Source organism: Ixodes scapularis, unplaced genomic scaffold, assembly GCF_016920785.2.
Source record: "Ixodes scapularis isolate PalLabHiFi unplaced genomic scaffold, ASM1692078v2 PGA_scaffold1__304_contigs__length_218370807, whole genome shotgun sequence".
Taxonomy (NCBI): Eukaryota; Metazoa; Arthropoda; class Arachnida; order Ixodida; family Ixodidae; genus Ixodes; species Ixodes scapularis.
The window spans coordinates 191847783-191860399 of record NW_024609846.1 but is presented as its reverse complement, the minus strand read 5'-3'; the positions used below and the strand labels follow the sequence as shown (position 1 = coordinate 191860399).

Below are 12617 nucleotides of genomic sequence, written 5' to 3'. Positions count from 1 at the left end.
GAAAGTAGCACCTCGTTAAATATTAAACTGTGTCTAAAATTAATTTGGGATCATTCTGTCCGGGATTGCACTTGGAACCCATTTGTCCGGGGTCATTTTAGCGAGTATCGAAATCTCGAAAATTAAGGCGTTTGCAGATGCAATAGATGACACATTAAACCGCGCACACTGCAGAAATAATATTTTGCTAACTTAAAAACACAGTCGATCACTGCTTCCCACTCATTTGTTGAGAAACTACATCAAAATAAAACAAATAACGATCAATATTTAGCGATTTTTTATCATCCCGCAAAGTATACACGAAGCGAGTGTCAGAAGTAAAAACACAATATAGAAAAAAGGTGAACCACTCTGGCCCTTCGAAAAGCCCAAATCGCATCGGATATCAGTGAACGCCAAGCGGCCAAGCCTTCTACACGCCAGCGCGTGTACGACGGCGAGTCACCCACCACATCCGGGTAAAAAAAAAGAAAAAAATCTTTTTCTTTCCTTTTTTTTTTGGCCAATGAGTGTAGTTCGCCTCTCTTTTCGCGGAAAGACACAATTTCGCAGTGCAAACGCTTACCAGCATAATTTTCAATCTGCTCACCCTGTGGCGCCACTGAAAAGTTTGATAATCGCTGTTATTTTTGTTTTGGCTCCATTGCCGCAATCCAAAGCCAAGCCAAGCAAACTGCCGATCTGACCCCCGGTCATTGCCAAACTTCTTTGTCCGACTACTACGTATTTCACTCGCCGCGTGCTCCAGCCAATCTGCATATGCAATGATTACCCACGCGTACGTACGATACGTGGATGATAATACCCACGCAATTGTGCCCATCTCGAGCATCAAAGATTTTCATCCGAGTGGCCCTAGCGACTTCAGCGACGGAACGAAGTACTACGTAAGATGGCATGGTGATGGTGGCGACAGTGAATTCTACAGAGCCCGGACATTTCTGTTGGGAGGTAGGTGTCATGGTTAAGCCGCATACACTGCGATCGGGAAATTATATTTCCCACCCCTCGTTTGCGCCCGGTAAGCAGTGACTAACAACCGCGCATAGCTCGCGAGTGTCGTCATTGCTGGGTACTGAAGGTGATTTCTATTAGCTAATTCCTTCGAACCACGAGTTCTGTGGTGCGCAACTCACACGACGAAACCAAAGCTCGTGGCAGATAAAATACCGGTATGACTGCGAATGACATCGCGTGCATTTGTATTGCGGAGGCTATGGTATTGCACGTGTACGTTCTACATGCAGCTTCTGCTAGCGCCAGGGTGGGCGGTCGTGATTTCAATAATGCTAAAGATTTGGCGTATATCACTGTGTCTAAATATATGGCGGACGTACCCGGTAAGGGAAGTTCTAACTTCTAAAGATACGGCCGACGTTCTAGCACGGATCATGGTAACGTCGGACGCACCCGCTGGTTTAGGAGCTGTCCAAAAGCGCTCCGTGCTAGTGGCTGCTCGCGCTTGTATTAAGATAAATAACTAACAAAAAAGTGTAGTATACAGTGTGCGTGTAAGACACTGTATACTACACTCGGCTACACATGTCGTGTGCCTGCCCTGTGTGTCGGTAAATAAAAGCTAGGGACAAGTTTACGGCATTTAGGGAATTTGAAGCTGCTTCAAAACAGTTTTGCTTATACGGCTGTCAATCCATCACAGCCGATTGGCAGGCGGGAGCTGCTGTCCACCCACACTAGCCGATGTAAGTCGTTTTTATGTCCGTACGGACCGCATAAAGACAAAACTTCCGAGCACCAAGGGAACAGCGCCCAGGTTGGTACTCTAAACAGCTAGCTGAGTGCCGAGCACTTCAGACATGGTCGGAGAGCGAGCTGAGAAAAACATGGTGGATCATCCGTGTTTACATGCCAGTGATAAGCATTTAATTTTAACAGTTAGTCTGGTGCCCTGAATGCAAATCTTCACTTTTGCGCTAAAAAAATTTGCCGGGCACGTCTGCTGTACTTTTAAAACCCCGTGTTCTGGTTATGTCCGACATATCTTTAGATTCCGGGTCCATCTGATCTCTTTACACATATCGTTTATGAATACCAGGTGTTTCAGAGAAAGTACGTAGAAGTGTTTTGCTCACCACAAAGATAATGTACGCGGCGCCGTGAGCTCGAAACTGCCAGGATGTAGCCCTTGTTGTTGGAGCAAGATGCCAGTTTCAAAACATAGCATGATCTGACTTACTTATAAGCAATTTCTGAAAACGTTGTATCAGAAATTGCCAGCCATTGGTATTTGTGAATACTTTGAGGTGAATAAGAGACGCTACCAAGATGCAACACATTGGTCATTGAAATTTTAAGAAAATTGCTTCAATGTTTTTAATCAGATCACTCTATGTTCCAAAATTTTAGCATGTTGCACTAACTGCTAGGGTTACGTTCTGGTGAAATCTGAGCTGGCCATGATCTGTAGTTTATTTTTGTGGTGAGAAAAACTCTAATATCTTTTTTTGAAAAGATGCAGTACATTGGCAACTTATTTTTGTAAAACTGTATGTCGCTTTAGAGCTGAAGCTAAAGCTTTGGCCGGAAAACTTTATCAAGATATATACGACACACTAGAAATTCGTCTCTCAAACCAGATATGACCGAGTGCCCAGGGTAACTAAGATATAGCATAGAATTGTTCGACAGCTGTAAGAGCATACAATTTAACGTTAAGATCCTTTGTTGAAAAGCTATCTGAGGATTTACCTGATGATTAAGTTAATATGATCTGTGAAAGTCTTCAGCAGCACTCTGCCCCCGTGTTTCATACAAACATACTTTTATCCATCTTATAGTCTCTGAAGAGGATGTCACGGTAAATCTAAAGAACGGGAGACTACGTGTCCGTAAAGTCATCGAGAGCTCCGACTACTCTGAAGAGGATTCACTGACCACCGAGAAGGAGAATGTCAAGGCGCAGAAGGTAACGTTAGTGTACCATGGGGTTAGGTGTAGATGAACCAAATTGATAAAGCTTTCCCATCTGCAGAAACACATGAAAGAGAGACAAGCCACATCAACGAAGGCGGACTTGATGCGGATACTTGAGCTCAAGAAAAAACAAGTGACTGCAAAAAAGCCAGATGCCAAGGGGGACCTCGAAGAGCTGCAAGTCAAGTATGACAGGGCGCAAAGGCATATCACACGGTTGGAGAGGGAGCTCAGCCAAGTTAGGCAGCTCAACATCAACCTGCAAGAGATTGTAATAAAGAAAGTGCAATCTTTGAAAGGTATGGGATTATAAAGTCCATTATATACAAGCATAGGATGTATCTCGTGTTCAATGCCTCTGCAGAAGAAGAAAGAAAATGTCAGTGCCAAAATATCAGCGTGCTGCATTTGGCTTTGAGGCTGCAACTGGCTATGCCCTGGTGGGTGCCCTCCCTGCCCTGGCTGTTCGTGCCCCTGCCCTGCCAGCTGCCTGTGCCCGTGTCCTGGCTGCTTTGTCCCTGCGGCCCTGGCTGTTCCTGTCCCTGCGGCCCTGGCTGCTCCTGTCCACGCGGCCCTGAATGCTCCTGTCCCAGCCCTGGCTGCTCCTGTCCCCGCGGCCCTGGCTGCTCCTGCCCCTGCAGCCTTGGCTGCTGCCCCTGAACTTGCCGCACTGCCAATTGCAGACCGTGCAAGAGTACCACCTGCTGAACGGAACGCTCGCTTGGCAGAAAATGATGGCCACATGGTATGCTTGTGAAAAAGATTGTCTTTCCTCAAAGAATGTCTAAATAAGTAGTACTGACGACCATCAATTATAAGGCTATTTCAGACAGTAACGTTTCGGACGCATTGCTATGTGCTGGGAAGGGATCCTTTTATTGTAAGAGGACTATGATACTGCTGTCATAATGGTAGCTAGCATCATCAAGAGCGGTCGCAGTGGGCTGCAATGTAGGAAAACGCCCATGTGTCAAAGGTGCTTTACACAGTAGGAACTCTTCTAGAAACCTACCTGAATCAATATCATTCAGTAAGCCATACAGGCTTACTGAGTGTGACAGAAGCATGGGCCTTTCTTCGTATTGAGCGCTTCATGGTTCTAGATTGTCATGAAAAGTTGTTAGGAAATCATGATGGATGGATCAAATGCACATTTAGTTTTTTAAGGCTTGCTGTCATTTTATAACTAATTTTTCTAAACTCATAATTTATTGCCTCTCTCCCCCACAATTGGCATCCCTGCTCTGAACACACGCACTGCAATCAGGAAAGTGCTGAAATAGCGCCTGTAGCACTGCTTCACACGAAAGGGGTACTACGGAGGTTTCTGAGATTCTCTCGTTATGACTGTAACTCAATCTGCATGCTCTAAGCATTCCAAGAATGTCAATCATGTGCGATTTATTTCACTATAAAAATGCTATTGAAGATTATGAATATCAGATTTACAGATAGAGCCACCGAACCTAGGCGAATGTGGTAGATCGACAAACAGCACCCATCAATCAATCGTGAGCGTTAACTTGCCGTGTGGACAAGCAGAACAGGTAGGCTGCTTGTCTGCACAAGAAGTCATCGCTTGCGACTGGCCGACAAGCGCCATTCGTTGTCTGATCACATTTGGCCAGGTTCGATGGCGCTATCTGTAAGTCAGATTCGCAACCTTTGAATACATAGTTTATAGTGAAATAAGCTGCACATCATTGTGATTTTCGGGATGCTCGGAGCATGTAGATCTAGTTACAGCCATAATGAAACAATCTCGAAAACCTCTGCAGTGCCCCTATAACACCCCACGCGTGCACGCACGTATGTGTACACGCTCACCCTCTCGTGATTGTCCCATGTCCATCTCTCAAAAATTCTTGGGGAGAACTTTCGGTCATAGGATAGTTAGATCTATTATTAACAATTCATGCAACTTTGGGGACCCCTAACATCTCTGGGCATTAATATTCTCAGCTGGGAATGGCAGTATTTCCATATATGTACTCAAATATACAACGATGGGCTGTTTTATTTTGATCTTGGATTTTTCTTTCATCATTTGGATGATCTTGTTTTTCAGGTGGACATCGGAAAGGGTGTTCTTGTGGACCAGGCATCGTTGATTCTTGCACAAGAGAAAAGAGATGCCTCGTTTGTGAAGGACCTGGCTATGGCTGTCTACGAATCTCGGCTGCTAATGGAGAGTTCGGTCCTTGGTAAGCAGACCCGTGTTTTATTAGGAGTATGTTGTATGCTGCTGCATGGAAATTTATATTGTTTCTATGAAACATAGTGCCATATTTTCCTGTCTATAGTCTACACTCGGTATATAGACGCTTGGCACCCGCTCTAAATTAGAGCCACTGTAACTGACTTTCCCATATCTCGCCGAGAGGGAGTGCCAAAGAAACTAGTGGTGACAAGTCAAAACAGCCTGCATTGGTAAAAGGAACCCTGTGGTGTCTAGAAAGGCATCGAGTTCTTGTATGACTGCAGTGGTGATGGGAAGCAACTTAAAGGGACCATGAAGTTACCTTCTTACTTTTGCCCAATTAATTTTCACATTAAACCTTCAATGTTCACTGCACGCCGAACAGGCATCCGCTTCGGTTAATTAACTTCTACACAACAAATTATTGAAAGTTTGAGTTTTTCTTCCTCTCCAAGTCGCCTCAAAACAAGCCGCTGTGTAATTTTGATGGCCGTGACGTACAGTGGCACGACAGTAGGACAATGAGAGCGTTAGCGGCCGCGTAGCGGCGAGCTGGCGCTGTGCCGGTAGGTTTTACCACAGGGTTTTACTGCGCTGATGGCGCCAGTGCCACTGATATATTTTCTGAGTCGGCGCCTCTCATCACCGCGATAGTCATGGAGACATCGCAGCTGAGCGAAATTTAATTAGATGTGTTGCAGTACAGAGTTTTTGGCGTGGCAGAAATTACGCAGAGTTTTAGTCTCGTCATTGGCGTGGCAGAAAGTGCTCAGAGTTTTTTTATGGGCTCAAGCTTTATTAACTTTTATTTTGTCAGGATAGGCTCGCAGGGCAGAGTAGATGAGAAGAGAAAAGAACATTTCTGCTGTGTTGAGGGTGCCACCACAACATCGCCGCACAAGTAGATGGATGTTCCCTTCTAGGCCGTGCTGGGTTATCATCGTGACACGCGACGAAAATTCAATCAAGGATAGCGCTCTACGCGGAACGATGCTCTTCCTCTACGCCGACCTTGTCAACCATCACCGCTGACGCCTTGTTTATCTAGCAGAGAGCAACTGCGCAGGCACGGCCTTATTTTACCGCACAATAGATGGCGCACAACTCCTAGCATCATAAAACTTAGCAATTTCCATCACATTGCTAATTATTCAACAAAATATGCATCAGAATATTCTTTAACAAAGCTTTTAATAAACATTAGCCGGCTATTTATTGTTTATGATCGCGGTGCTGGTGAGTTAGGCTCTTATCCAATAGGCGACGTATATATGTGGCTGACGTGCCGTGGCACCCCTGGACACATCGCAGTGAAAAGGCAGAGAGCTTTTGTAGGAAAGAAGGCGCAAAAGAGGCCGGTTTTGTTTTGGAAGTTTTACAGCGAAGAATTTTTTTGGCTCTCTGTTCTCGTGTTTTTTTTTTTTCTTTTTACACCCTTAACGACGTGCGGTGGATGAAAGTCGATTTCAAATTTATTTAATGGTCCCTTTAAGTAAAAGGAAACTCAAAGTGAAGGTCAGCTATGGCCATGTCATGCACGTCTGCTGTAAACGGTGCATAGTCCTTGGAGAAAAACTCGGGCGGAAAATCTGCTTTGTTGTGGTGAGTTCAGCTGGTAGATCTGGACCACTTCCCAAAATCCTCGATGGAGGAGAAAACCTGTTACGTGGAGCGTCCTCAAAATCGACCAGCCGTAGGTATACCCCCACAGTTTTGAAGCAGCCCTACTGACGCGCATCGAAGACGGAGGAACGTTTTTTGCAATATTTCACAGCTGCTGTTCGCGTAGCTGCAGCCTCAGTTCTCTGATGAATCACTTTCATACAGCAGCAGCAAAGCCGCACGCAAGTTCAGTGCAGACGCTCTTTCACACAACAACAACCCAGACACACGTCTGGCAGGACCAACAGGACGAGTGAGCGGGGCTTTAGTGACCTTGTCTCAGGAGGGATTTCTGCGTCTGGGTTGTTGTGTGAAATAGCTTCTGTGCCAGACTTACGTGCGGCGTTGCTGCTGCTTTGTGAAAGTGACTCATAAAAGAACTGGAGGCAGCGGCTTGGTGAGCGGCAGCCGCGGAATATTGCGAAAAATCGTTCCTCCGTCTTTGGTGCGTGTCGGTTGGGGCGCTCCAAAGCTGTAGCAAATGCAGCCTGATGGTGGCCAGCTTCATTCGAGTCCATGAGCTCAAGATGTGCGCTTCAAAAGGAGGTCTTTGGAGCGCGTCAAGTCTGACAGCTGAATTCACCATTAGACATTCCAGGCAAGGGATATTTGTGGACATGTACCCCTCTCATCGGTCAATACCAGAGCTTCTAAAGATTTATCTTGACACGCATTGGTTGCTTGAGGGCACCCAGGCAAACCGTGTGCCACTTGCAACATATCAAAAGACTTGGCGATGCATTGAGTTTGACCTTGCGGTGCTTACTTAACGTCCCTGCATAAAATATTGTGAACACGGCAATCTGATTGGACAGTATGGAGGTAACAAACAATCTAATCTGCAACTGAAGATAGTCTGCACAGCATAAAGTATGCATGAGCCTTTAGACATGTATAGTCCAGAAAATATGGCAGTGTTTATCAGAGGTGGAAGCATCTGATTAACCTTTTATGAATTATTTTTAAGGACGACACTGCCCAAAGAAACCTGGCCAAGAGAGGAAGCCGCCCCTCTGCCCTACCAAACTCTCTGTCCTGAAAAGTGAGTAGTATTTTTTATTGCACTTCACAGCTGTAGCTGTTAACTTTTTGTTTGTTTGCATTGAATTTGAGCTGCTTTCTTTTACGTAAGCTTAACTGCGCTCAGAAAATTATTAAAATGCATTGCAGTTTAATATGTGGCATGATATCTTTACAATACTAATATGCTTATGCAATGAAACGTTGCGTTTCCACAATGGGCACCATTATTTGCCTAAGTCGATAGGAGCTTTTTCCGGTGTCTTTCCTTACTGTTGCTATGACTTTGCTGTCAGCAGGTCATGCCATTGAAATAATCAGCCTCCGGGTGGTGTAGTGCAGCACAGCTGCGTTGATGGAGCCTGTGCTCAAGCAGAGCACAGGTGCTTTCTTAAAATCTATCGTTATGTCACACTTCAAAGATAAATTCCACCAGCCAGTTTCGCAAGTCCACCACTGCTGTGATGCATTACAGGAACTTTATTCTTTCCACACGCGTGGCAAGTCATGAGAGTGAAGCATGCACATAAGAGTTTGAGAGATTGGTCTATTGTATTGTCATGATGTCATACTTGAACGGCTTCATGCCTCCTTGTACTTGAACAACTTTGTGCAACCAAACAGCAGTCTTAAGCAGCAGACTGTTCTTTGAAAAGCAGAGTTGTGGTTGCTAGATTGTAGCTGCTATTTCATTATAGTAGTCAATCTTCACTCATTTTATTGATTTATACTACAGTTTTCTGATGTGTCGGTTTTGAGCCAAGTGTCTTACTTTTTCATGCAGATGTCTACGTGGCTCACCCCGTGAGCAATGGCATGCCGGAGAGGTTCGCCAAGGCCGGAGCCAAGGATGTGACCAGGTTCATTAAGGAGAAAATCACTGAGCTGAGCAGGCTTGACTCTAGGAGGTGCGTTATGTTTGTTTCATTTCTTTTCAAAGCAGCATGCATCTTTTTCCTCTTAGCAGGCTTTCTTCCATGTTGCCTTCTGCATGCAGCGAGCATATGGCAAATGCTGTAACTATGTGGTATATGTGTATAGTTACAGCATATTAGCTGTAACCCCTTGCAGCAGAGAATGCCTCAGTGGTTCATAGGAAACAATTAGTCGTTGAGTATCCGAAGTATGGAATCATACTTCGTCAACATGGTCGCAGTTATTCTTCTTTGCAACCACCAGAATTTTTCCATTGATTATGAATGTACTGCACATACTGCCGAATGCTCTCCTTCAAGCAAAATAGAATTTTTATGGATCCATATTTCTGACTACCGTAGAATACCGTGCATCCATCCATTCTGCACTAAGTGCCCACCCCCAAAATTTGAAACGTCTCAAAAAATATGTACAGTACATATATATATATAAGATTGATGACCTCACATCTTCAAATTTTGAGTGGGCGCTTGCTGGGCATTCTACGGCAGTCCAAAATGCTGCCTGCAAATCCTTGTCGGGCGGCTTTGGCCGCCTTTTGCTGCAGCATCGAAGACTTGATTATAAATAAATGAAGTCAGATTTTATGGAGGGAAAACATTATTTCAAGGTAAACATGTTTGAGAGAATTCTCTCTGGTTGGGTAAATAATAAAGATACAAGATAATCCGCCAACCAAAAATTGAAATAGTAGCGACCCTACGTTTCGAAACCGTTCGTTTCTTCTTCAGGGGGATGAATGAAGGACAGCAGCTTCTTCTTCTTCTAGATGTTGAGCGACTTCTTTTTCTTTTTCATTGGTCTTAGTAGGCTGGTCGTGCCGTGCGCAGTCTGTTATAACATCTTGGAGGCCGGTAATATATAAAGTTGGAAGTGCCCCTAAGGACCTATTGATGTTGCTAGAGGTTGTTTGTATGTACCATGACTCTACGAGGTGTCTTCTACGTAGATTTGATGCCGTGTCTAGGATGCTTGCGTTTTCAAAGGCAATGCGCTGGTCGAGGGTCTCGCAATGTTCAGCGAGTGCACTGCGTTCTCTGTCGAAGTTTCGCACGTCGTTTTTATGTTGGCGGAGTCGATCGTGGAAGTTCTTCGATTCGCCGATATAGGAGGCGGGGCATTGGGAGCATGGAATCTTATAAATGACGCCCTGGGCCCTGTAATTCGGTGGCTTGTCCTTTGGGCGGGGTAGGAAGTGCCCAAGAGTTGACACCGGTTTGTGTGCAACCATAATATGTTCCTTTGCGAATAGTCTGGATAGTAGTTCGCTCGTTCCTTTCACGTAAGGGATGCTGACGCGTGCTAGCGGTTTGGAAGCTGTTCTTGCAGGTTGGTTTATCCTATTATGGTTTTGACGGCGAACCACATGGCGAATGAAATTACCGGTATAGCCATTCTTTTTTAGGTCGCTGATGATTGTTTGTTCCTCTTTTCTTTTGTCGTTTTCAGAAGAGCACACAGCCTTAGCTCTCGTAAACAGTGTGGAGACGACAGACGCCTTGTGGCTAACCGGGTGGTTGCAATCGAACCGGAGGTAACGTCCAGAGTGAGTTGGTTTTCTGTGCACGGTAAATTTTAGGGCATCACCTTGTCTTCTGACCAGCACATCGAGAAAGGGCAAAGTGTTGTTGTGTTCGCGTTCCACGTTAAATTGTGGAACGCGAACACAACAACACTTTGCCCTTTCTCGATGTGCTGGTCAACTCACTCTGGACGTTACCTCCGGTTCGATTCCAACCACCCGGTTAGCCACAAGGCGTCTGTCGTCTCCACACTGTTCACGAGAGCTAAGGCTGTGTGCTCTTCTGAAAACGACAAAAGAAAAGAGGAACAAAAATCATCAGCGACCTAAAAAAGAATGGCTATACCGGTAATTTCATTCGCCATGTGGTTCGCCGTCAGAGCCATAATAGGATAAACCAACCTGCAAGAACAGCTTCAAAACGCTAGCACGCGTCAGCATCCCTTACGTGAAAGGAACGAGCGAACTACTATCCAGACTATTCGCAAAGGAACATATTATGGTTGCACACAAACCGGTGACAACTCTTGGGCACTTCCTACCCCGCCCAAAGGACAAGCCACCGAAGGACAGGGCCCAGGGCGTCATTTATAAGATTCCATGCTCCCAATGCCCCGCCTCCTATATCGGCGAATCGAAGAACTTCCACGATCGGCTCCGCCAACATAAAAACGACGTGCGAAACTTCGACAGAGAACGCAGTGCTCTCGCTGAACATTGCGAGACCCTCGACCACCGCATTGCCTTTGAAAACGCAAGCATCCTAGACACGGCATCAAATCTACGTAGAAGACACCTCGTAGAGTCATGGTACATACAAACAACCTCTAACAACATCAATAGGTCCTTAGGGGCACTTCTAACTTTATATATTACCGGCCTCCAAGATGTTATAACAGACCGCGCACCGCACGACCAGCCTACTAAGACCAATGAAAAAGAAAAAGAAGTCGCTCAACATCTAGAAGAAGAAGAAGCTGCTGTCCTTCATTCATCCCCCTGAAGAAGAAACGAACGGTTTCGAAACGTAGGGTCGCTACTATTTCAATTTTTGGTTGGCGGATTATCTTATCTCTTTGAAAACATTATTGTTTTTTATCGCAAGCTAACTATGAACACTTATATCCCATTAAGTAATTTAACCTATATTGGTGTTCCTAGGAAAGCTGCACAGGAAAAGTTTGACCTGGAGGGAGCTGTGGAACCAGAGGGCAACGCCTGAGCAACAGAGGAGGCCGAATGAGTTTTCATTTCAATAAAAATGTCAAAAATCATCTACTAGTGTTTCATTGTCTAGTTATCACAAACCATAAGCAGTTTTTTCATGTGGTGGTGTTCAGTTAGTTCCAATTTGCAACACTCAATTGGGTTTTGACAATTGGAACCAATCGAGATTTTTTTAATGAAAGTCCAAAACCGCAAAAAAAGATTTTCCCAATTGGTCGTGCCCAATTGCTTCTAATTGGCCATGCTCAATTGGGTTGCGACAATTGAAACCAATTGGGATTTTTTCAATAAGCAGTCCGAAATCACAAATGGTTTTCCCAATTGGTCATGCCCAATTGGTTCCAATTGACAATGCTCAAGTGGTTTTCGACAATCGGAACCAATTGGGATTTTTCATTGAGGAGTCCGAAATCACAAACGGTTTTCCCTTTTGGTTCCAATTGTCAGAAATCAATTGGACCCAATGGTTATTTTTATCTGGGTAGGCTGTACACAGCCTTCAGTGAAAGTGAGCAGGCTGCTCTAGGGGACAAGCGGGGGCACCAGTACCACTCGGCTTCATACAAGCGCCCCAAGAAGACCAACAACTCTGTCTTTGCAGGTAGCGATGGCCACCACTATGTACTAAACAAGATCTGGGAGGTGGGCAGTGGCCAACAATTGTTAGGTTGCTCTCAGCTTTCCTACCATAGTGATCCGAGGGTAGACCACCTCTTCAGATTATCTGCAGCACGCAGGCCTTCCCGCATAAAGCTTCTCGAGACAAGTCAGGTGACTCGACCGTGCGTGTCAATGGTCCATGCCCACTGTTTGTCTAGCACCCCTAATATGTTTGAGCGAGACTAGATGCAGGGGAGTCTTCATTTGATGTAGTTTGATTGTTTGTTTTATCACTACTATCGTAAAGTTCCGAAAGAACGCCTACCCAAAATGAAGATACAAATGGTGAAGAACATGGGGTGGGCTATCTTTGGGGAATGCCACAGGAAAATTTTATCAAAAATTAATCATTGACACTCTGGCTCCGGCTACAAGCCACGTGACGCGGGAACTGATACCGCAGATCGCGGACACTGTAAATTTGCGTTTCACGATGCAATAAACACGCAGGAA

At 45.1% G+C, this 12617-nt stretch overlaps 1 protein-coding gene across 1 annotated transcript; it reads left to right on the top strand.

The window, feature by feature from the left end:
- Window positions 1–767: 767 nt before the first annotated feature.
- Window positions 768–11499, top strand: LOC115324575. Its single transcript, XM_029985207.2, has 7 exons — window positions 768–954; window positions 2802–2929; window positions 2996–3208; window positions 5006–5141; window positions 7767–7841; window positions 8604–8727; window positions 11439–11499. Exons 1-7 carry the CDS (start codon window positions 768–770, stop codon window positions 11497–11499), a joined length of 924 nt encoding a protein of 307 aa, XP_029841067.2.
- Window positions 11500–12617: the final 1118 nt, after the last annotated feature.